At 37.8% G+C, this 26584-nt stretch overlaps 1 protein-coding gene across 2 annotated transcripts in view; it reads left to right on the forward strand.

Annotated features, from left to right (window-relative positions):
• LOC149197539 (O-fucosyltransferase 29-like) overlaps positions 1–26584 on the forward strand; it is a 208643-nt gene that overhangs the window by 59353 nt on the left and 122706 nt on the right. For both annotated transcript variants that reach the window (XM_089405879.1, XM_089405880.1), the window contains exons 2-3: positions 26180–26236; positions 26409–26496. In XM_089405879.1, coding sequence (XP_089262005.1) covers positions 26180–26236; positions 26409–26496 — 145 coding nt within the window. The remainder of the gene's footprint in view (positions 1–26179; positions 26237–26408; positions 26497–26584) is intronic.

Here is a 26584-nt window from a genome sequence, read left to right on the forward strand (position 1 = left end):
GATATTTGAAGCTTGCTAACTAGTTCATTCCAATATGAAGTTGAGGAATCTTTGAGCTTCGAAGAAGCAAGCAACAATAGAGGCTATCACATCGATTTGGCATTGTTGAATAGATATTGATAGGACATGCTTTTACTACCCGAAAGGACATGTTGAGTGGATGTTACAATAACATGTGGCACAAAAGATAGCTGGACTCAAGAAGTTGATGAACAAGTTCACTCTTCTAGATGGACAAGAGGGAGCTTTGGCTAAGCTCTATATTGGTATCTTGGAAAATAGCCTAGATGATACTGTGATCTGTTAGAGTTGGTATTTTGGCAGGTAGCCTAGATATACCTAGATCCCTGTTTGGGTTGGTACCTTGGCAGGTAGCCTAGTTGACATATGGATCCTTGTTGAGTTGGTGTCTTGGTAGGTAGCCTAGATGACACCTAGATCTTTGTTGAGGTGGTGTCTTGGCAGGTAGCCTAGATGACACCTGGATCCCTGTTGAGTTGGCGTCTTTGCCGATAGCCTAGATGACACCTAGATCCCTGTTGGGTTGGTACCTTGGCAAGTAGCCTAGATGTTACCAAGATCCCTTGATGGGTTTGTTATCACTTCGAAATTTCCAGTGGTTGTTCAATGCGTTAAAAGGAAATATCATAGGTAACTACAAATCTACTTTTGGAGCTTAGGATCTAGCCTTCTTAAACTCAGAGTGGGTTCTCTCTATATGATTTAACTTCGTTTATTTTATGGATTTTAGGCTATTTATGTATGTTTAATTGGATTGGTTTTGGTTGGTTGGTGGAATTGATGATTTAGATGAATAGGTGCTTTTCCATTTCCATTGGGCTATGGAGTCAATATGTTTTGAAAACAGAATAACAACAAACTATAAAGAGAGTGTTACAGGGCAAGATCGGTGAGCAATATCAGATCTCAAAGCTGAATGGTGAAATGATTTTTTAATCGGGATCAAAGAGCAATTAAGAATTCCTTAAACCAGATACTGAAGAAGGATGAAGAAAATCAATTAGGATCAAAGGGCAATTAAGAATTCTCTAAACCAAATATCAGAAGAAAACATAGAAATGTATAACAGTTAAAATCAGAGTGTAATGTTTAAGCAAATCCTGCAGTAAAACTCCTGTTATAACATTCAAATTTAGAACACATGAAAGTTTATGGAATACTTAGAAAGAAAAAACATGAACAATTGAAATTTATACTTCACTGAGATAGCTCAACACATGAATCCTGTAAAGAAACCTCTTTATAACTTGTTCTGTCTGTCAACTGGAAGTTGGTACAATAACCCTTAGGTAATAGATCAGTCAGCTACAAAAATATTCAGAAATCCACCCCTTGATACTTCGAATGATGAAGTATTTATACAAACTTTTACCAAAATATCCTGTCAACTGATTAGGATTTATTTAAGGAAAATAAATATCTTTATGCAAAAAGATAGTGACACCTGTTTAACTGATTGAGATTTGTCCCTTTTTATTAGATTTCTTTTACTTGACTGCTTCTTTCATCTGCTTTTCTTTCATTTGCTTTTCTTTCACGTTGTTTGCTTCTTTCACCCTTCTAGTAAGTCACACCATTTTCCCCATGTTTCTTCATCTAGAAGTTTGATTTTCATCATCCTCCCGTAAATCTCATCTGCTTTTGTATATTTGGCAAATGTAGGCTTATTCACAGAAAGGTGATTTACCTCATGCTGGAGGTAAAAGAAGTTTTCTAGAGTCTGGAGGGGCGCTTTGCCTGTGGGTACACCCTTCATGGATGAACTGTTGGAAGTCTCTTTGGCTATTTCCCTCATCTTTTTATCATAGTCTTCATGCCTCATTAGTTTATCATTGATTACTAAAGGATTAGGCAGACCCTTCTGTCTCAATACATCAAACTTGTCAAAAACCTTGTTTACTGCGAGTTTCATGTTTTGATCATCAGATTTCTTTTGGAAATCACTTTCTTGACTTTTAGTATAGTCTCTGTTCTGTCAGTTATCTCGAGATCTTCTAATTCATACATGTTTTTAGAATTTAGGAATTTGATTATTTGGGAGGCTTCCTTTGGTTTCTTTCCAAGATCTGCTTTTACATTTTGAATTGGATCACCAACTTCTTTCACCAAATCATTGCATCACTTGCTAACTAGTTCATTCCAAGAACATGATGGTTGATATATTTGCAGGTTGAAGATCTTTAGATCAATATGAAGTTGAGGAATCTTTGAGCTCTGGAGAAGCAAGCAACAATAGAGGCTATCACATCGATTTGGCATTGTTGAATAGATATTGATAGGACATGCTTTTACTACCTGAAAGGACATGTTGAGTGGATGTTACAATAACATGTGGCACAAAAGATAGCTGGACTCAAGAAGTTGATGAACAAGTTCACTCTTCTAGATGGACAAGAGGGAGCTTTGGCTAAGCTCTATATTGGTACCTTGGAAAATAGCCTAGATGATACCAAGATCTGTTACAGTTGGTATTTTGGTAGGTAGCCTAGATATACCTAGATCCCTGTTAGGGTTGGTACCTTGGCAGGTAGCCTAGACGACATATGGATCCTTGTTGAGTTGGTGTCTTAGTAGGTAGCCTAGATGACACCTAGATCTTTGTTGAGTTGGTGTCTTGGCAGGTCGCTTAGATGACACCTGGATCCCTGTTGAGTTGGTGTCTTTGCCGATAGCCTAGATGACACCTAGATCCCTGCTGGGTTGGTACCTTGGCAAGTAGCCTAGATGTTACCTAGATCCCTTGATGGGTTTGTTATCACTTTGAAATTTCCAGTGGTTGTTCAATGCGTTAAAAGAAATATCAGAGGTAACTACAAACCTACTTTGGAGCTTAGGATCTAGCATTCTTAAACTCAGAGAGGGCTCCCTCTATATGATTTAACTTTGTTTATTTTATGGATTTTAGGCTAGTTATGTATGTTTAATTGTATTGGTTTTGGTTGGTTGGAGGAATTGATGATTTAGATGAATAGGTGCTTTTCCATTTCCATTGGGCTATGGAGTCAATATGTTTTGAAAACAGAACAACAACAAACTATAAAAAGAGTGTTATAGGGCAAGTTAGGTGAGCAATATCAGATCTCAAAGCTGAATGGTGAAATGATTTTTTAATTGGGATCAAGGAGCAATTAAGAATTCCTTAAACCAGATACTGAAGAAGGATGAAGAAAATCAATCAGGGTCAGAGGGCAGTTAAGAATTCTCTAAACCAAATATCAGAAGAAAACATAGAAATGTATAACAGTTAAAAGCAGAGTATAATGTTTAAGCAAATCCTGCAGTAAAACTTGCGTTATAACATTCAAATTTAGAACACATGAAAGTTTATGGAATACTTAGAAAGAAAAAACATGAACAATTGAAATTTATACTTCACTGAGATAGCTCAACACATGAATCCTGTAAAGAAGCCTCTTTATAACTTGTTCTGTTTGTCAACTAGAAGTTGGTACAATAACCCTTAGGTAATAGATCAGTCAACTACAAAAAAATTCAAAGATCCACCCTTGATACTTCGAATGATGAAGTATTTATACAAACTTTTACAAAAATATCCTGTCAACTGACTAAGATTTGTTTAAGGAAAATAAATATCTTTATGCAAAAAGATAGTGACACTTGTTTAACTCACTGAGATCTGTCCCTTTTTATTAGATTTCTGTTACTTGACTGCTTCTTTCATCTGCTTTTCTTTCATTTGCTTTTCTTTCACGCTGTTTGCTCCTTTCACCCTTCTAGTAAATCACACCATTTTCCCCATGTTTCTTCATCTAGAAGTTTGATTTTGATCATCTTCTTGTAATTCTCATCTTCTTCTGTATATTTGGCAAATGTAGGCTTATTCACAAAAAGGTGATTTACCTCATGCTAGAGGTAAAGGAAGTTTTCTAGAGTCTGGAGGAGCACTTTGCCTGTGGGTACACCCTTCATAGAGGAACTGTTGGAAGTCTCTTTGGCTACCTCCCTCATCTTTTTATCATAGTCTTCATGCCTCATTAGTTTATAAGGATTAGGCAGACCCTTCTGTCTCAATACATCAAACTTGTCAAAAAACTTGTTTACTGCGAGTTTCATGTTTTGACATTTCTCCTCAAGCTGTATCATTAGATTTCTTTTGGAAATCACTTTCTTCACTTCTAGTATAGTCTCTGTTCTGTCAGTTATCCCGAGATCTTCTAATTCATACTTGTTTTTAGAATTTAGGAATTTGATTATTTGGGAGGCTTCCTCTGGTTTCTTTCCAAGATCTGCTTTTACCTTTTGAATTGCATCACCAGCTTCCTTCACCAAATCATTCTGCTCAAATATTACCTGTATAGAAGGCCAAATATCATTAACTGAGTTAATGATATTGGCCCACAAATGTTGCTTTGCTTGGGCTAAAGGCTCTTTTAGTGACAACTCTTTTTCTAGCTGGTGGATTCTGTCACTCAGTCTATTGGCTTTTTGTTTTTCAGCTTGATGCATTACTTCTGCTAATTTCTTTTCCTCTTCTAAGCTCTTTACTTGTTCCTTGAGCTTATTAATCTGTGTTGTTTGAATGGACATATCTTCCATTGCTTTAATCAATTTGCTGTCCTCATTAGTGGGGTGGGCTGTTGGTCTTGTCGCTGCTGGAACTAATGTTGATGCAGGTGCTGATGTAGATACAGGTGTTGATGTAGATCCTATGGGAATAGCAGTAATGGGAACTGCTTCTCTGCTAGATTGTTTTCCTGTACAAGTTTATCCATTTCTGTCTCCATTTCCTTCAGTTGAGTTGTCAACTGGATGATTAAATTCATCATCTCATCCTTTTGATTAACTGTTTCTAAAACCTCCTTGGTTTGTGGATGCTCAGTGGTTGGTAGTTTTAGTTGTTTCTTCAGTGCAGCTATGTCTGCATTTTTCTTTTTTATAAGTTCTTCTGCTGCCTTGATGTCAGTTGGATTATAGCCAATTTCAATTACCAAATCTTCCAGTGACTTAATCCTGTTGTCTTTTGCTTGTGATGAGGCCCTTTCCAGTTTTAACTGTGACTGTATATTTTCAAGAGAATTCTTCAATTTCTGGACACTTAGAGCTTTATGTGTCATGGTTGAATATAACATCTCTCCTGCTTGTTTATGAAATTCAATTTGGTTGATTGGATGCACATCCTTGGCATGAATTTCAAAGGTTGTTTTCTTATAATCTTCTGAAGTTCTTGGGGCCTTTACCTCTGGCTGTAGGAAGGTCATCTGCATTTTCCTTGTTTTGAGGTCAAAAGCTGAAAGCAACCTACTCTGATCACTGGGAGATTGCTTCGAGTATTGGGTACATAGAACAACCTTTAATGCTTCATTTCTGATTTTAATCTCTTTGTACTTCTCCATGATATCTTTCTCTTTCTCAACTGGTTTGCTAGATGATGAAACTTCTGCATTATTTTGATTTTGAATGATTTGTGCACTGGAAGATGATGGCAGAGGTGTTTCTTCTATATGTGTTGAGGGTGCATCACCCTTGATAATAATCTCTTTTTTTTTGTTTCAATTGTCTTTTCCTGCTCTATTACTGGATTTAGCTTGGTTTTCTTTCTGCTCACAAGCTTGAATTTAGTATCAGAAGTAGTTTCTGCTGAGTAGGATCCTTCTTCTCTAGCCCTTTTTGAATTTCTGTCCTGTGGGTCTGGAGTATGCAGGATGGAACTAGTATCAACCTGCTTATCCACCTCCTGTAGAGTGTTTTCCAACCACTCTGACTGGTTGGAATACTTTTCAATTTCTGGTTTTGACTCATGAATGAAAGGGGTCAATTTGAATTTGACTCTTAACTTACTTATGACACCCAAAGGGTCATAAGGCCATTTGAAACTGCTGCTGAACTTGAAACCTTGTAAACATTTGTCTGCTTCCTTTCCAACATTTCTATTGTTGCATATAAAAGGCCCTATTTGGTTTTTAATCTTGAATTGGGTCTTCTTTTTAGCTGAAAGGAAATGGATCTCATCAGAATTCAAGATTTGTTTGATGTATTCCAAAGCAAATATCCTCATTGGGAGGTATTTGGGAAGCTTGTATGGAACTAGCTGGCTTCCATACACTCTTATTTCTGTATGATTTTGGTATAAATACCAGTCTCCTGTTTTACTTTGATCTGACAATTGTAACACCTTCTTTATCTCTTCACTGATTCTAGGCTGAATGCTACTGCTTAGCATATTAACAACTGGATAAACAAATGAATCAATGAAGTCTTTATAGCTGTATTCTGTGGAATCCTTTTTAATCAAGGATGTCCAAAAGAAAACAGATTGAGGATTACCCTCTGTGTCCAGTGTTTGGAGGCTAACTGCAAACCTTTTTGATTAGAAATATAAAAACATATGGAACAAAACTGAGGAGTATTTGAACACTCCTTCTGGTAGCTTGTCTAGCTGATCATGGATTGCATCTGCTAGGTATTGAGCAAAATTAAAGGTGGAAGCTGGAGGGTGACTTGGGCAGAATATGGATAGGAAACCAAAGATAGATGCGTCCACATATTCATGAGTGAAGTACCCTAAAATACATGACAGCATAGTGACAATTTGTCTTGTTCTCTCTGAAAAAATGTATGCTGAGTATGGAGGATTATCTTTTGGGGTTTCTACTGATGGTGGAAGGAAAGTTTGGAATATTTGGAATCTTTTGGGAAAGTCCAGCTTCAAGTAGAGTTCAATAAGGGTTTCAATGGATATTGGCACTTCATTAGGCTATGGTTGGATCTGTAACATCTGATTGATGGATTGAGCATTGATTGGGAAAAGGATCTCTTGGTTTGGGGTAACTAAAACTCTTTCATTAGGCAAATAGTTAATCTGACAGAGTCTAATAAGTTCAGGGAATTGAAAGGTCTGTGGGAATATGTATTTAGGTAAATTTGAATCCCACAGATGGATATCATCTGCCTGGTCAATGAATTTGTCATGGCTCCAGCAGTGGAGCTCCAAAAGGTTGGAATTTGTCACAGTATCAATGATTTTAAAGTCTTTATCGGCCAAGGGAATGTGTTCGACATTTGACACTGGAGGTTGAAGAGGGTTTACATTTTGAATGCTATGGGAAGCCATTAAATTTGATTCTTTTATCAATTTGGTATTTAATTGATGGAGAAAAGCACTGAGGATTACCTATGGCAGGGCCTAGGCGGCAATAGGGGCTGAAATTCTAGTTTAGCGAGGTCTTCGGGTCTTTTTTCGCAACTCAACAGCGATAGCGAAATAATTAAACATTGGGGGTTTTTTGTATTTGCTTAAGGAATTGGCGGTTTAACGCACATGGGTGGTTTGGAAGTGGTTTGGTGGATTATCGCACCGCTAAAGGTGGTATGGCGGTTTGGGACTAGAGGGATGCGATGAGCTGTAGTGATGACGCGTGGTAGGGGAGGGGGTGAGTGAAACCACCCATTTTGCAATCCCCCATTAGTTTTAAACGTCGGATGTCGGGGGATGCGATAATGGGTGTGGACCGTTGGATTTGATCAATGACTGGAGGATGCGATAATGGGTGTGGACCGTTGGATTTGATCAATGATTGGAGGATGGATGGGGGTTCTTTTAAGATGTGGGGCCAGGTATTAAATTTAATTAAAAACTAGGTTTTTAATTCAATTTATTAAGCAAGGATTAATATAAAATGGGTTGGGGATTAATACTGTGGGGAGTTAATAATATAAGGTGGGGAAATGTGTTAGGATAAGGGGAAAGGGATTTTTTCAAAGGGAAATGGCTTCCAAGAGTAGAAACATGGTTTTTAGCACTGTTGATAATATCGGCGATATTCGGAAATATCGCGATATTTTCGGCAAAACGATATATCGCCGAGAAAATATCGCGATATTTTCGGCAAAACGATATATCGCCGAGAAAATATCGCGATATTTTCTGTTTTGAAAATATCGGCAAATATCGGCAAATATCGGAAAATATCGGCAAAATATCGCGATATTTTGAAAATATCGGCAAAATATCGGCTATATTTAAAAATTTGAAAAAATTATTTTTTATGCTTGCCGATATTTGCCGATATTTTGCCGATATTTTTGCCGATATTGCCGATAAGATATTTTCTGGACCCTCGCCGATATTTTCCCGATACCGATATTATCAACACTGGTTTTTAGGAAGGGAAAAAGGGATTATAAACAAGGGAAGGGGATTTTCACATGGGAAAGGGTTAAAATGATATTTTTTGATAAGCATAATGATGCTTATGATTTTTTGGGAAGTATTCTACCTACCCTTCAATTTATTCTAACAGTTTTTCTTTTGTTTATTGGGTGCATTTGAGCTTGTTGACCTTTTTATTTTCTTTTGATAAGCAAACTAACTTATTTCTAACCTTATGTCTTCCAATGGCTTAGATTAAACTTATGAGCTCATTTTTATTCTCTACCTAAGTAATGATCTACCAAGATTAAATGGTTTGGTCAGAGCTTTATTCACTAACTATCATAACATGAAATTTAAAAGCATGAATAATCAAGATTAAATTGTATGATCATGATGAATTGTGGCATTTTGGACAAGCTGCACACAACAAAAGTAAACTAAGAGTAGTGGCATTTGAATGTGCAACACTTTCAGAATTTATTTTTGTTTTTTTTTGGGGTTCATATTTTATATCTTTTTTGATCTTCTTTCTTTTGGTCCTTTGATTATTTTTTTAAGGACATACCCTCTTTTCATTTTTTAATATGGAAAACATTTGCAAAAAAGCAAAGGTATGTACAATATTACAAGACTTAACATAGTCAATTCAAAATTATGATCCCTATTATTATAGGAACCTAACAGGGTTGAAACCTTGGCAGTTAGCCTAGATGGTATTGAGATCTCTAGCATTGCATATGCTAATTGTGATACTCTTAGAACATTTCAACTTGAGATCATCTTTGTACTGTTTGTACAATTATGAATACCTCCCTAGTTAAGAGGTAGTGTTGAAAGATGTAACTAGTTCTGGTCTTCATAGTTGTACCTCTATGTATTTTATGTAAAAAGCAAAAAGAAGAAAAAGAAAGAGAAAAAGAAAAATTATTTTCAAGCATGGGTTTCATGCTCAAAAGAATTATTATTATTATTTATTAGATAAGCATGTTCTTCATGCTTCTAGGTTTTGTTGAGTCAGAGTCAAATTCCTATTTGGACCTCTTGAAAAGAAAAAGGAAAAAGAATTTTTATTATGTAATTTTGGGTCAAAAACCCCTCTAGATGCCAAGTCGGCCTACATGACAAGTCTACTTTGTCCCAGTGGACATGTTTGTTCGCACCCCTCTGGACAGTATAAATAGAAGATGATATGAGCTCATTTGGAGACACACGTTGATGTGTTTTTGGTCTAAAATTTCGCAGAAGAAGAAAGATGAAGTGGAGGGACAAAGAATGAGATGGAAGAAGAGTATCTTCTTGAGATGGAATATATGGAAATTCTGCCTTGATATTTCTATTGTTACTGGTCTCTAGATGATGATTTTGTTTAGCAGAATAGAAGATTTGACTTGGCATCTAGAGGTGATTTTCAGTGGTCATGGGTCTTGGATGTGTCACTTTGATCTGATTGATAAGAAGATATTGTGATTGAGTTTTACCCTAGGAGAGGGGTTTTTTGCCTTGGCTAAGAGCCTATATTCTGTGTTCTTTTGTTTATGCAAACTTCATGTTTATCCTATAGTAATTGTTTGATGAAACAAAGAAGAATAACTATTAATAAGAAGCTAACTAATTCACAAGCAATTACTATGCAAGATAAATCTAATGTAAAATTCATAAGCCTCCCAATTTCCCAACATAAGAGAGAATAGAAAAACCAATCCACAAATTGTTGCAATATGTTTGCCTCAAATGAATTCTTACTATGGCATTAATGATCTCTTATTTTGACGACATGGTTTGCTAAGGAGGGAGAGCTTTAAATTTATAGATGAGACTCTCAACATCTATCCTCCTTTTTCTCTCTAAAAAGTGTGACTTGTCATCCACAAATTATTTGGACACTAAGTCAAAAATTAAAAATTGTTTTTACATCACTTCAAACCTTCATTAGAGGCTAAATGTCCCATAAAAAGGGGGGCCGAAACACATGGAAAGAGGGCCAATTTGGCCCTAGAAGGCAACACCTCTTTGGATCATTGCCTGAATTGACTTATTCTTTTAGAGTTGCTTGGGTTGCTCCAACGTCCTCCAAAATAGGATCAATGTTCCTCTAATTCCACCTTCTCATCCTCCCAATGGCTGGTATAACTGGACAACTCCCTACTTTAGTCCAAAATTTGCTTGGTATGGTTTGGAAGGCTTTCCTATCCTCCACATGTGTGGTCGATCCCTTAGAAAAGTGATCACAAGCTTAGATCTCTGATGTCTTTGCTGAAATGAAGATTCCAAATGTCCTTGCTGAAATGAAGATTCCAAAGCATGGGTTCTCTTGCCAAAAAATTGTAGATGCCTTTTGACTACTCACTTGACCCACTTGATCAAGATTTGAGTTCCAAATGCATCTTAGAAGCCCCACACATGCCATAATAAGAGTACGACCCCCTTTTACTGAGCATAACTTCCTTTTGGATCATCATTTTTGAAAAATTCCACTTGGAATGCAATGAGAAATTTTGATGAGCAATCTAAGCCTTTGTTGACGTTTGACCTCAACAAATTGCCTCGGGAACTGCAAGTTGTCTAAAAATGTGAGATTGCCATGATGAAGACACCAAGAGAGGTGTGCTGAGATTAGGGGGAAACGAGGGGAAAAGTACAATAAACAATCACCTTTAGAGGGATAGACATTGAGTGATTCCATAAATCATGAACTAATTGATGCTTTATAAAAAGATGTTAATTGGCATCCTCAATAATCTATTGACGATGATAATGCTTCAAAAGCTGTTTTTAACAATATTGCTTGTAGCGATGATGTTTGTAATGAGGATGATATTGATGAAATGCCCCCTTCTCATCCTTTGTTGGTTAATCGATTGGTTTCTCCTGAATTAGAGAAATATAGTAGAGGTGTCAGGTCTTGGTTATTGTGCCAAGTGGATATATAGGTGGACTTGGGAAGAGTGGACATGATATTGTTGTTTCAATAGACCTTCAGATAAGACCCTTTAGAGAAGGACTTGGATATGGTGTGACCTCATTGCTAGATGGAAGTTATTCAACCATTTATTTGCAATTAGGTTAGCTTGTAGCCATTGCTATTGGTTTGTTGTTGAAGGTCATTCTATTGAGATGCAAAGAGCACAACCTCCAACAACTAATGATTTGGTTGATGATAGTATATTTGAGTTGGAGACAGATGGAATTTTGTTGATTTGCAGAGACACCTTCTACCTTTGGTTGAGAAAGAATGTCTTGCACCTTTTCTTTCATAAGAAAATGATTCTTTTCCATATCAACATCCTCATCATAGACTCAAGAGGAAGTCATCCAAGGGTTGAAAATCTTGGTATGGTGGTACTGATGCTAACATCCTCATCATAGACTCAAGAGGAAGTCATCCAAGGGTTGAAATCTTGGTATGGTGGTACTGATGCTTACAAAGCTTTATAAAGTAGGCGTAAGAGGTAGAATTTTGGACCAGTGCTGAGTCATGGTTATGTTTGAACTGGTGGTTGATCATGGGAACATTTGAATAGGTGCTTAAGGACTTCATTCAGATTGGTATCATTGATTAGACACTTGTATAGTTCTTGTCTTCATTCTAGTTGATTGATTGATTGATTCACTGTTGTTGTAGCCATTGTTGAATGTTTTGTTGGGATGTTGGCATGTTTTGCATTTGAGATAACTTTGATTGGAAGCTTTGTAGTTGAGCCTTATTTATTGTTGTGGCCTTTTTACTTCTCAAATTGTACGCTAAGATGATGGAAGCTGCAAACCACACCATACAATCCAAGTGGAACCTTGATAAGTCACCTGCTGTCACCTTAGTGACCTACCTTGCCTCCTTAGGTCGTCTCTCCTTCAACTCTCAATGTTCCCTTGAAAATCACTTGGGATTAAACAATGTGGAGCAAGATGATATTACCTGTACCTCCAATGATTGAATTGGGTTTTTTGAAGGAAAAGGAAAACATTGGTGATGGAAGGATGAGAGGATCAATGTCAATATAAAGGGCGATGGAGTCAAGGAAATGTTAAGGATGAGAGGATATCAAGAAGAATGACCCTCCTTAGGTTGGTTACCCAGGATAATAGATTTGGGAGGAGAAATTAGTATTTAAAGATGGGTAGTTTCCTCGCCAATTAAGGTAAATTGCAAGGTCGAGAATCGATTAGAGAGGATTCCTCAATGGGATTTTCCTTAGTCGAAAGTATCTACTATGGCATCAAATAATACAAGCATTTACTAAGTGAATCTCCTTGAGGGTTTGCTTAGAAAAGAGGCTTGGTGACTACTTCACACCAATAATGGGGATGTAAAGGCTTGTGTCCCTCCCTTCTACTTGACCGTTGTGCCTTGGTGGATTGATCTCACTATGGCTTGTGGTGGTCTTGAATCATTTACAAGTTAGACCCTTAAAAAGTGCTATAGATGGAACCAAGAAAGAAAATCCTATTAATTTGAAACACGCATCACATAATAAACCTGAAACCCTAATGTCACTAAGAAAAAATTCATTAAGTCCTCGAGAGAGGAATACATTCCTGTTACCCAACAATGCTTCAAAATGAGGAAGTCTTTCCTTTATATAGAGGAGGTAAGGAACTTCCTTTACATTAAAATATAATAATTTTCATGGAGCTTCTCAGAACTAGTCTAAGTTCTAGAACTAAAATTTATTACATGAAATAAAATAATGAAAAAAGGAAAAGTGGTTTGCCACTCTACAATAAAAATATTGGTAAAATCCATAAAGAAAAGTGGCCAATCTCCAAATCTTCGTTAAAAACAATTTTGGAATATTTAATTGCTTGAGTTCAATGTTAACCATGATCCAGTCTTGAATAATCCTGATCCTTCATGTGCCTAGTGTCCCACAGGGTCCAAGTAATAACAGTTGGGTGATTGATATGTGCGGCTCCACCTTTGATTTATACACACCCACAAAAAGATAAGGAAACCCTTAGTTGCCTTTCTAACCCAGTGGCTAACTTGTCGTGCCCATGTGGCTAGACGACCCACCTTTACAAGTGTTACAGTTATCTTGACTTTGCTTTAGAATCTATAGTATGGCTGATATAATGCAATGGAGGGCTCAGATATAACATGGAATGGCTGTAGAATGGCCCCAAGCCCTCTTTTATTATCATTCATTTGATCCTTCCAAGAAGTTTGCAATTGAACATCTAAATCCTCCATCAAAAAACCATATATATATATATATATATTTTGATGGAGGATTTATATATATGGTTTTTTGATGGAGGATTTAGATGTTCAATTGCAAACTTCTTGGAAGGATCCAATGAATGATATATATATATTTTAATCTGGGGATTGTTACCGCTCAAACTAGTAGGGGTCCTAAAAGGGGGATCCTAGAGGGGCAATTTCTAGGTCAAGGGCAAAGATGGAGCAATAGCCCACTGTCACCTCAGCTAAAGCTCCCTACTCTTTACAGACTTTCACTGATGGGAGGAGACCCAATATGTGTGGAGTCACTAATGAAGGATAAGTCAATGGACATGAGTGACCCGAATAATCCTTTCCCATAATTTGAAGGATGAAGATTGCTTGCTTTGTAAGCAAGGTACTAGGTGATCTAGGGAAAGGAAGAGAGGAATTGAGGGTTAGGTTTATGCCACATCATCATGTAAGTCTTGGATCATCTACCAAGTGTATGGCGTAGATCTGGGGCTAGCTAGGCATGATGGATCAGGTTCATCCTCCTCATCCAATAAGTGAACCATGAGCAATACCTGAATGGCTGTGGGAATCCATGAAGTGCAATCTATTACTGTGGAGGCCCATGGTTCTCAACGCTCACCCTACATGTGCCAATGCAGCCCTTTGGAAGATTAGGACCCCATATAGGAAGACCAAACCCAAATGGAAACCATTTGCAATCCCGTATAAGATCCAATGCCTCCCCTAGGCTTCCAGTACAACAAGTCATTAGAGAAATCGAGTAAATGAGCTTACTTAATCATGGACCACAGGTGGGGACTTCATAATGGCTTTCCCTTCCATAATGGGCTTCGAGATGTGCCAATGTCTCGTGAACTCCTAATGGGATTAATCAAGTATCCTATTAGGTGGTTTCTACCTCTAAAGGGGATAATATAGTCAAGATACATCCTTCAAAAGGTGGTGGCATGTAACAGATAGGTGAATGGAGTAGGGAATGAGAAGGGGCAGCCTTGGGTCACATGTTGGGGTATAAGGGTAGCTAATAAGAGGGAAGCCCACACTTGGGTTTAAAATGTGTAGGAAGGAGCAATCATGGTACATGAGGTGCCCCGACCTTGGTTTTTCCACCCTTCTTTATATGCCTTTTGCCTTTTTATGATTTTCTTTGATTAACTGCTTGAGCTCAAGGGGTTAGAGCATGATGTGTATGATATAGCAGTGAATTCCCCCCTTTAAGGTATTAGAATATTTCTAATTAGTATTTAATGCTCAGTCTTTTAGCTGTTGCTATTTTTATTCTTTTAGCAGTTTCTTAGATGAAACTGTTTGTTTCCATATTCTACATAGAAACCTGATGTTTCTATTATTGTAAATATCTTTGTATTATCATTGAGCTGTTTGCTCATTTCTAATCAATTGATTCAATATTCTTTTACATGCGTGTCTCGCACTGTTTTATGGTATCAGAGCACAGGGATTTTCGAAATAATTTTTCATAGTTTGAAAAATTCAGTAGTTCATTTCGAAACTGCTCTCAGGGTCTGTAGATTTCTTGATCAGCTATCCTCTTCATTCCTTTCTAAGGTCGAGCCCTCTGTAAGCCAGGTAGCCTTCACTGAGTCTTAGCTTCGGCTTTGCTCATTGTGATAAAAGCTTACAGTCGTCAATCTCGATACAGAAAGGGATTCTCTTGAAATTAAATCAGGCATTTTGAATCCGGGGGCAGCAGTCGATTTGTCGGTTGAACAGTTTATCTGTTTTGAAGTCTTGTTTATTTTTGTAGCCCGTGAATTCTCAGTATTCAACCCTCGTCTTCAACCTGCGTTTTCACGGTGAATCCACAGCTGAGACGATAACCACGGGAACGTGGCATCTCAGTCTTCTTCTGTCACGATATCTGGAATCGCACGCATATCAATCTATTGACTTGGTGAATAAAGCTGGAAGCGGTAGCAGAAATCAAAGTTAATACGTTTTTGTTTGAATATTTTCGCTCACGTGTTCGACAGAACCACGGCACTTTCCAGCGGCTTTGGGTATCCGCGTCAACATTTGTTTGAGTATTTTCGCTCTCGTATTCTACAGAACCACGTGAAGGCATTTTCCAGAGGTTTCGGGTATCCTCGTCAGCATTTTCTCCGACCACGAAGCTTCATTTCTCAACGTCCTCCGCAGAAGTATAAGTGACGGCAGGGTTTACCTCCCGTGTATTCTTTTTACCTTCAGTGTGTGCGACTAGCGTGATAACCAACTACACGGCATTACAGTGACGGCATTTTTTTTCAAGTTCAGATTCTATCACGCATATATATCACGTGACGGCTTTCTTTAGTTCCAGTGACGGCTATCACGCATATATATCACTTCAGATTCTAGTGAAGGTTTTTTTATGTGACGGTGATACATTGAAGAACGACAGAACCCTGTTGAAGAACATTGATACAGTTAAAATTTTTTTTTCACTCGTGTATTTTTGCTCACGATTTCAACAAATCGATATACTCCAGAGATCCTCCAGATCACGTGACGGCAGTTTCCAGATCATAGTAACGGCATCACGCATTTTCCAGGGATTTTCCAGTGACGGTATTTTCAAGTGACGCCATTTTCCAGATTCACGTGTTTGTGTAGCGGTTTGATTAAAAGTTTATTGTGATTTTCTTTTGAAGCGGTGGGACCAGAACAGCGTATACAGCACAGCGTGGACAGCTTCAGTTTACGTATTTTTTTCAGCTTTAATTTTCTAAAGATACATGTGACCTCTTGTCTGGTGCTTTGATCTGGTGTTTTGGTCTGGTGTTTTGATCTGGTACAGATCTGAGTTATTTTTTTTGCATTGTTCAAGGCAGAATTTGTTAAGGTTCTGTGTCAGTCTCATACAGTCATCTTGATATTTTCTTGAAATTTATCTGTGGTTCCTTCATTTGAAAAGGCATCACCTGAAAGAGGAATTTTAAAACGTATCTTGTAGCCCTAGCCATACAAGAGTCTCGGCCCTTATTTCTTGTTACTTGATCTCTGAAGTTTGGCATTTGTTTGCTCAAGGCTGCCTGTGAAGAATTTGTTCTGCAGCCTGTGTTAAACCGGCAGCTGTATAGTCAATAAAATCACTTCAAACAGCAGTGTAAGACTTGTGAAAGAAGGGTACAGCTACAGCAGTGGAATCTGCTCTATTGCTATTTTTTTTAGACTGTGGAGATATATTTTGTGTGCTGGACTTCTGTATTGTTTTTGGAAAATGGCCATGCTCACCAATCTGATGTTAGAAGGAAATCAAGCCTTTTACGCCTTTATGGCTAAAAGGTCTTCAGATCATGTTCCTTCTTCTGCATGGTACATTGATTCTGGTGCATCACGCCATTTCTCTCACAGGCGTGACTGGTTTATTGACTTCTCCCCTTTCAGTGATTCCGTGGTATTTGGCGGAGGTGAAAAGTACACAGTAGCTGGCAGAGGTACAGTTCAAATTCAGTCTGGTGGGCGCACACTCATATTTCTGAATGTATACTATGTTCCTGGTATGGAAATTAATCTGCTGTCTGTCAGCCAGATTATGAGGAATTCTCCTCAGCTTGATGTTGTGTTCAGTGCACACAAGTGCTCTATTATTGACAGGGAGACTAGTCTAACAGTTGCTGTTGGCCTAGAGGACCATGGTCTATATAGGCTACTTGACACCGGTGACTCTCCAGAAGTGGCTCTAGCAGCACGTGTCTCTCCCATCAGTACTTTTTGGCATCAGCGATATGGGCATCTAAATATGCAGTATGTCTCTCAGCTCTCCCGGGAAGGACTTGTGTCAGGATTACCTGATATTCAGACTCAGCAGTTGGGGGTATGCGGCGCCTGTCAAGCGGGAAAGCAACATCGGTCTTCATTCAAGAATGGAGAATCTTGGCGCGCATCTAAGGTACTCCAGTTACTTCATGCTGATATTTGTGGTCCTATGAATACCGCTTCTATCACTGCTTGCAAATATTTTTTACTTATTGTAGATGATTTCAGTAGAAAGATGTGGGTGTATTTTCTAAAAAATAAATCTGATGCACTTAGTACCTTTCAGAAGTTTAAAACCTTAGTTGAAAAAGAGTCTGGCTGTAACATCATGACTCTTAGGACCGACAATGGGGGGGAATTTTGTTCTTCAGCTTTTGCCAATTTCTGTGATATTCATGGCATCAAACATCAGTTAACCGCACCCTACACTCCTCAGCAGAACAGTGTTGTCGAGCGCCGCAACCGCACGGTTGTTGAAATGGCTCGTTCCATGTTACAACACAGGAGTGTTCCAAACAGATTCTGGGCTGAAGCAGTATTTACTGCTGTTTACCTTCTTAACCGATCACCCACTCAGGCTGTTACAGGGAAGACTCCTGAAGAGGTTTGGTCTGGTCGTAAGCCTAAGATCAGTCATCTCAAAGTATTTGGCTCAGTTGCATATGTTTGGATTCCAGCTGCTAAGCGCTCTAAGTTGGATTCCAAAAGCCAGAAACTCATGATGACAGGGTACAGTGATCATCACAAGGCCTATAGGCTGATAGATATAGCCACTGGTCGGCTTAGCTTCAGTCGGGATGTAGTCTTTGATGAGGACAGAGGATTCTTTCAGCAATGTTCTGAGGATCAGCCTCACAATGTTCTTCTTCCAGTCGGTCCACCTGATGGGAGGGATGATGTAGCATCAGTATTTGATAATACTCTATCTGAGCTTCCTCCAGAAGCTAACCCTCCTCTTGCTGTCCCTATTGCTCTTGAGCCTTCTCCACCTCCTTCTGATATTGGTTCCTCTGCTCCTGATATTGGTTCTTCTTCTCTTCGGCCTAAATGGTGGGCTAAAACCATAGGTGATCTCCGGGATGATGAGCTCCTTGAAGGTAGAACTTCTAGACATAAGAACAGACAACAGTCTACAGTCAATTTTGCTCTTATGGCTAACCTACACAGTATTTTTGAGCCTCAAACCTATTCAGAGGCTAAGGGTACATCTGAGTGGGAACAGGCTATGGAAGCCGAATTCCAGAGTCTTCAGAAGAATCACACCTGGACACTTTCTGATCTTCCTGCTGAAAAAAAGCCCATAGGCTGCAAATGGGTGTATAAAGTGAAATACAAAGCTGATGGAACCATAGACAAGTATAAAGCTCGTCTTGTGGCTCGAGGGTTCTCACAGAAGGAAGGCATCGATTATGAGGAGACTTTTGCTCCTACAGCCAAGATGAGTACCATAAGGCTTGTTCTTGCCCTAGCAGCTCAGTTCAATTGGAAAGTTCATCAGATGGATGTAAAGAGTGCTTTCCTAAATGGTGATCTTCAAGAAGAAGTATACATGACGCAGCCTCCAGGATTCAAGGTTGCTGGTCAAGAACAGAAAGTGTGTCGGTTAGCTAAAGCAATCTATGGATTGAAACAAGCTCCTCGGGCTTGGTACATGAAAATTGATCAGTACCTGACAGATCAGGGTTTTCAGCGGAGTCCATCTGATGCAAACCTGTATATCAAGCATACTGGTGATGATATCTTGTTTGTGGTTGTCTATGTGGATGACCTTATCATTACTGGCAGCTCTGCACATTTGATCCATGGGATCAAACAAGATCTATGCAGAACTTTTGAGATGACAGACTTGGGACTTCTTCATTACTGTCTGGGGGTTGAAGTTTGGCAGACTGAAAATCAGATCTTTCTCTCTCAGTCCAAGTATGCCAAAAATCTTGTGGAAAGGTTCAGAATGCAGGATTGCAAACCGGCCACGACTCCTATGGAACCAGGGCTCAAACTTTCAGCACAGTCACCCTCTCCCCTTGTGGATGAAACTTTATTCAGGCAATTAGTGGGCAGTCTCATCTATCTTACTGCTACCAGACCTGACATCAGTTTTGCAGTAAGCTACATTTCTCGCTTTATGTCAGCTCCTAAAGCTGATCATTGGATAGCAGCAAAGCGGGTGCTACGATATGTGCGTGGTACTTCTGATTATGGCCTCTTATATACTCGCAGCTCCAATCCTATTCTCCGTGGCTACACTGACTCTGACTGGGCCGGTTCGGTTGATGACCGTAAATCTACAGCTGGGTATGTGTTTAGTCTAGGATCTGGTGCTGTTACTTGGACTAGTAAGAAGCAACAGGCAGTGGCTCTCTCCTCAACAGAAGCAGAGTATCGGGGAGCAGTTAAGGCATCCTGTGAGGCAGTTTGGCTTCGTCGTATGCTTGTAGATATGCATGTTTTCCAGACAGGGCCTACTTCTTTGTTTTGTGATAATCAGGGAGTGCTCAAACTTGCCAAGCATCCAGTCTTTCATGAACGAACAAAGCATGTGGAAACTCATTGCCACTACATTCGCCAGCTGGTTGAAGACGGCTCAGTTCAGTTGCAATATGTTCCCACAACAGAGCAGCCCGCTGACATTTTCACCAAGCCTCTTGGTCCTGATAAATTTGTAAAATTCCGAGGGTCTATTGGTGTTGTAAATAGATTGAGCATTAAGGGAGGGTATTAGAATATTTCTAATTAGTATTTAATGCTCAGTCTTTTAGCTGTTGCTATTTTTATTCTTTTAGCAGTTTCTTAGATGAAACTGTTTGTTTCCATATTCTACATAGAAACCTGATGTTTCTATTATTGTAAATATCTTGATATTATCATTGAGCTGTTTGCTCATTTCTAATCAATTGATTCAATATTCTTTTACATGCGTGTCTCGCACTGTTTTATAAGGTGGGGCAGTTATCGCCCACCAGGGGTTGGGACAATCATGGGTTCCTATTTGATGAAGAAGGCTCATAGAACCTATTGGAACTAGGGTGATGGCCATGTTGATGGGGTAGAGCTCATGTATTGGCTTTTGCCCACATGCTAAATGTTTTTGTCCTCGCCATCTTTTGCATTTTGTGGTACTTTTCTTGTTGAATGTGGCCATATATGCTTTTAAATGTCTTTTTAGTTGCATCAATCTTCGGGCTTCATTCCAGGCCATGACCCAAGGTGTGGGCAAGGGGAAGGGGTGAGCTGTCCCTATGTGGACCCAATGGAGGAATGTGGACCCATGTGGGAGAAATGATGGATGGGGTGATAATGAATGAAAATAGGGTAATATGAACGGATAAGGGAGTGGGACCACACAACCAAAATTGGGGTTTCCCGTAAAATACCATCCTTGGAACCAAATGGTAAGTAAAAGAGATCCCACTAGACTAGAATCCAAAGTCAATTCCTAAAAGAGGCCTAGGGGACAAAAGCACAGACCTAGCCCATTCTTTCCGCTGAATCCCCCTATTAATCCGTGCCCAGAAGTGTCCATGATAAACAAACTACAATACTCAATTTCAAAATGACAAGGCATACCTTTAGGTTTGGGAGGCCCACCTTCAAGCATACGATCATGGGAGATCGCTGTAGGAGAAATGGTACAATGAGCTAGCTGGTGGATGCAATGGGCTGCTGGCTGCCGGCTGAGGACAATCTTGGAGAATTTTTTTCTTGGCAATATTGACTGTGGTTCTCCTAGGGATATTACCGGCAAAATGGTGGGTAACAGGGACAACACCCTAATTGGAGAACTACAGTCAAAATTGCCATTGTTTGACATAGCGACACCCCCCAGCATTCAAAACACCTTGTGCACCAATACTTATTACAGGGCTTCCATTGGCACAACTTATGGATCCAGTGAGCTAGGATTTACAAAAGGCATATCAATTGTCTTTGTGAGGTAACTGAAGTGTCTGTCTAGTGACAACTCGCCTGAGCGAGCAGAACTGACATGATGATAAATGTGTGCTATAGCTGAACATGCATATGGGCTCTGTTTCCCAGAGTAAGGCTATAATTCGTTAGCATTTACGGAGTGTCCAGGTGGCAGTCCAGGAGCTGGGTCTTTTCGTCCCTTGAAAGTGATCACTTTCTTTAACAGTGAAGTCTGAATTCACTCGCACCCCCAACTTAGGAGGAAAAAAGAAAACACCAGGATGTGGATTCTCCATTTTAACAGAAAATTTTATTACTTTTCAGATATAATAATTTGAGGTTCAGAAGCTTTTGATGTCATGTTCAAGCTAGGATTCCAGCACATATTTGATTTCTCCTTTGGAAAATATTCAATTGCCAATGCTCTGTAAATAACTGTTTTTAATCAGATGAATTGCCACTTTTTGAGCTAGAACCATGTTGAATATTTGACCAAGAAGGAGGCTGTGCAATTTGAAGATCTGATTTTCCCAATAAGACATCTTTGGCATTAGTGTGACCTGACAGATTAGTAGACTAATAACCAATGTCCTGTATTTTCTGTTTATATGAGTGCCCACTTTATTCTTCATTTTCCTGTGAAAACTCTTTGCCTCCAAGACGTCGAAAATCAGCAAGATTCATTTTTTATTAAAATGGTGGGAACAGGTCCCTTTAGGTGTATGTAAGGGGGAATGCTGTTGAACTTGTTGGGATATATAAACTCAGCTTGATGTTATTGAGAATCTATTGATAATTTTTGTTGGTTGACAAAAATCGACAGAGTTGCTTGATGATGAGATGTCAAATGGAAGTTGAAGAAGCGGGGAAGGCCTAGGGACTGCCTAGAGTAGTGAGGGATTTAGGAACCACTTTTTGATACGCAGCCTCATTTATATAATAAAGGCTGATTTTGAGATTTGGATATATAATAAAGGTTGATTTTGGATATTCTGATATTGCTATTTTCATTATGTGATCATTCATGAGTAAATGTGATGTAAATTTAATCAGAATGTTTAAACTTTAAATGTAATAAAATAAATTGTAATGTATCATGTATGCTTTATGATTGCACATAACATTTCTTAAATGTCCTAATATATATATCGTGTTTCCTCGTTTCCAAAATTTGGAGGGGGGCCACGTTTTGTACCCATGCCCATTTCGAAAACTCGTGCCTGTTTCCTTGTTTCGGCAACTTAGGCTAGGAGGTAAATTATTAGTGCAATCTAGACTTAATATGCTAATGCAAGAGATTATGTGTGAGAGTTGAGTTATTTTAGTACTTAGTGAGAATCTTCTTATAGCACGAGTACTCAACAATATTAAAATGACAATCCTTAAATGAGACCAGTCCAAACTTCAACAATATTCCGCAAGATGCTTAATCAATTAAACCAACTTATCCACTTATTAATCAAGATGCCAATCACAGTTACCGAAGATGTAAAACAAGATTATATGTGATAATGCCAAAGAGATGTGAAACTAAAACTCTCAAGAAACCAACAATGTTAGTCACTTTAATAATGTAAATTCTAGGAACAAGTAACAAGATATGAAAACACTTAGGCACTTTATGTTCCAATGATCTTTTTTATGAGCAATAAGTGACTAATATGACAACAATAAACAATTTATGACAACAGTAAACAACTTATGACAATAGTAAATAAATGCTACTTTAATGATGCCTATGCTTACTCAATGCTGCAAAATGTCCCCAATTTCCAAGTAAACTGAGAAATTAGATGTAATAAGGCCTTTAAGGTATGTTTTCAACGAAATTTTCAGATGTGAAATATTTATAACAACAGTAAATAAATCGTAGATCAACAAACTAATGAGGCCCAAGACAATAAATATCCAAGGTGTCCAAAAATAGTAAAATTTCGTCAAACTTGAAAAAAATCAATTTTTGGAGCTATTTAGAGGATGTGATTCAGAAATTTCAAAACTGATAGATTTATTACAACAGTAAATTAATCACAAATCAACAAGCAAGTGATACTGAAGATGATGCCCAAAATGCCTAAAAATAGTAAGTGTTTGCTAGAAACTGAAAATTCAAATTTTTTGACCCTTATTATGGATATGTTTAAGAAATATTCAGATCTGAATTTTGCAGTTATGCAGTGAATTCCAGCAAGCTAAAATGTTAGATCTAGGCCAAATTTGAGATGGCCATGTGACCAAAACTTGTGAAAATGAAGATTTTGCAATTCCAAATGATTTTGATCATTTAATTTGTGATATTAGGGCTTAGATATTAATGATTTGACTGCTGTAGCAAAGATGAAGCAAAACAAGGGTTTTTGCAAATGACTACGGGCTTCCTATGTGGTCATAAGTTCAAAACCAGGGGGGGTAGTGTATGTATGCCTTTGTTGACTGAGCAATCAAAGGAGGTGGGTCCCTTGTCCCACAAACAGGGGGGTCTCATACACCAATTTGGGTTTGGCTTGGCCGTGACCTTAAAATTGGATAATAACTACTCCCAAGATTCCCTGGGACGATAGAATATGTCAGATTTGCGATACTAAGAGGGTGGAAGATGAAAAACACTTCCTTTTAGACTACCCTGCTCTTACTCACATTCGCTCTCAATTCCCTAACATCTGTCATACTTCCAATCTTCTTGAGTTATTAAGTCAACCCAACTGTAGCAATTTTGGAGCTCTTCTTTCCCTTCTTTTTGATCTAGAAACAAGATTTTGAAGAATCTGACTTAGATTCTTTTTCTTTTTCTTATCTTGAGGTCCGATACACTGCATTGGTCTTAGGGGATGCTAATCATCATTATCATCATCATCATCATCATGATTATTATCTCAAAATAATAATATAAAGCACCACATAAGAAGCCCGTAGTCAATACAAACGACATATCAATAAACGATAACACCTCGAGTTGCACCCCAAAGTATTTTATTATAGTAGAAAAATTAGTTCCCAGCAGGACAATAGTTTACAAAATGCTTCAACAATAATTCTAGTCAGAGGTCAAGATGATTAGAGACTTAACTGAGAGTAACTGACTCTCTAGTTTATAGATAAATCCTCCAAATGTAAAAATAATGGCTAGTTTTTTTGATCCTTGTCAAAATAATCTTGGCCGTTGATAAACACTTCAAGACCTTTCAATCTTGGCCCTTGATTTTTTATTTATTTATTTATTTTTTTAATTTTTGAGGAATTTTCGAATTTATCGTTTAATTCTATTTTAATTAGTTCAAAATTAATTATTTTGAGTTAATTTCATCAAAAAGTTTGACTTTGACTTAACCAAAAAGGTCCAAGCATTCAAATTTTTTTGAAATATACAATATTCCCTTGGTGGAGGACTTTTAAAAATTGACTCTTTTAAGACCCACGAATTTTTCCATTTGGAGAATTTATTTTCCCAAGACAATTCAAATTTGACTCTTAACTAATTAATTTTCTAGCTTAATATTTAATTTGATTTTGCCAGAAAAATTAATTTACACATGAGGGGATTTAATTATTTTTCCAACCCTCTAATGCATAAGATTTTTCATTTGCAAGACGCAAAGAGGGAATACACATTTGGCTTAGACCCTCAAGACACAACCCATTTGCGACACCATATGATCTAGTAAACCAAGTGATTTGTAATAAATTAATTAAGCCAACTAGCGTAAATTATTACCAAACCAATTTTAAATCAGACTCGACTAAAAACACTAGGACTTACCTAATAATTTGACAATAAAGTTCACCCTAGCTTTGGGGTTTAAGTTGGATGGAAAAAAACTCTTCTAATTTTCCGTGTCTAAAAACAGAGGCAATCAACGAGGTTAAAAAACCTCCTAAGGTGGAATTCGTCATCAAATTATAGGCTTACCTAGGCGGTTACATAGACTCAAGGTTTTACTAAGATCATTTACAATATATAACTTGCAGAATGGGATGACCATGACACATGGACAACTGATATGTGAATTGTGATTCGATCCTTGTTGAAAAAGTTGGTACTTCCGCTTCCTTGGAACTTTGTCAATTTGAGTGCAACAAGTCCAAGCGTCTTTCTCTATTGGTTTTGATGAAAAATTCCATCCATGTTGTGTTTGGTTCGAGCGTCTACTGGTTTGGGTTGAGGAGAACTTCAGCTTGTTTCGATTCAAGTAGAGGGCAGAGTTCTTTTCTTCTCTTTCCCTACTGAGCACAAGACACAAGGGTTAGACGCATTCCCTTTCTAAGCTTTGACGGGCTTATGTCATATAAATTAATTTGTATACCTTAAATTTTCAATAATATATAATATAGTTTTATGTTATATATATTTAAATTCATTATTATTATTATTTATAGAATGTATGAATTAAATTATATGAATGAATAAATTTTTAGGTATACATTATTATTTTACGTTATATATATATATTTGAAATTAATGGCAAACCCCATCCGAACCTTATTAAAAAATTCGAATTCAAATCAAATTTGATCATTGTCGAACCTGAACCATGTGAAATAGGTCCAAATTATACACACTTGAGCTCTCGTTGAGGAGAGTAGGAAATTTACTTTTTCCATTGGTACTCGTCCTTCCTATTTTGTTCAGCTAATTCAAATTGTTGATATTTATTTCTGACTTAAACTTCATCCTTGTAAGAGGTCAAGCAACAAGACCACTAACAAGGTAACAAAGGCCACTAAACAATTTCGTATGCATTATTTTTGGTTCCAATAAGAAAGTGGAATACTGTAACAAATTGTTTGAGAAAAATACAAAGTGAAATCGTGCTGTCTGCCAAGCATCTGGAATTCATGTCTCTTTTCTTATCATATGAATGTGAATAGGCTCCATGTTTTGTTATTGTTCTTTCATATATAGCTTAGTTCTCTTGTCATTGGAAACTGTACATCTTTCACTATGAGTTGGATCTATGCTTTTGTTTGTAGGCACCTCTAAAACATTGTAATACTTTTATGGTTTACTAATCCTTTGGCCCTCTTAACATAACTGAGGTTGCCTATTGATTTAAGTAATCAATGTGAAAATATAGTAGGATTGGCCATCATTGGTAGTGTGACTATGCTCATGATAGATGAATCTGAGAAAGCAGTGAGAAAGCTTCCAAGCTCACATTTCTTGATGCCTTGACATTTTTCAGTGGAAGGAGCGATCAAATCAGACTCAAGCAAGTCGAACTAATTTAAGTCATGTGCTGGTATGCTTTACTTGTCAATTTTATATCCTACAACTGTTTGCAATTAATGTTTTTGAATCTACTAAAAGTTAATAAGCTTCTTGAAAGAAATTGCTGGTGCATGTGGCCACAAATTCATGGAATTTAAAATTTGCTAGTTCTGGTTGTAATTATTATTTCTCACATGTTGCAGAATGAAGGTGGTTTGCTAAATGATATCTGGGATTCGAAGTACTCAGAATTTTATTATGGCTGCAGTGATCCAAGCACTCATTTCACATGTAAGTGTGTTGCCCACCATTGATTTTATGGTTTCATGGAAAATTAGAAATTTTCTCACCAAAAGTCGTATGTATATTTTGACATGAA

The sequence above is a fragment of the Pinus tabuliformis genome, chromosome 2_2 (genome assembly GCF_031772625.1).
Source record: "Pinus tabuliformis cultivar Carrire ecotype Pingquan chromosome 2_2, CPIR1, whole genome shotgun sequence".
NCBI lineage: Eukaryota > Viridiplantae > Streptophyta > Pinopsida > Pinales > Pinaceae > Pinus > Pinus tabuliformis.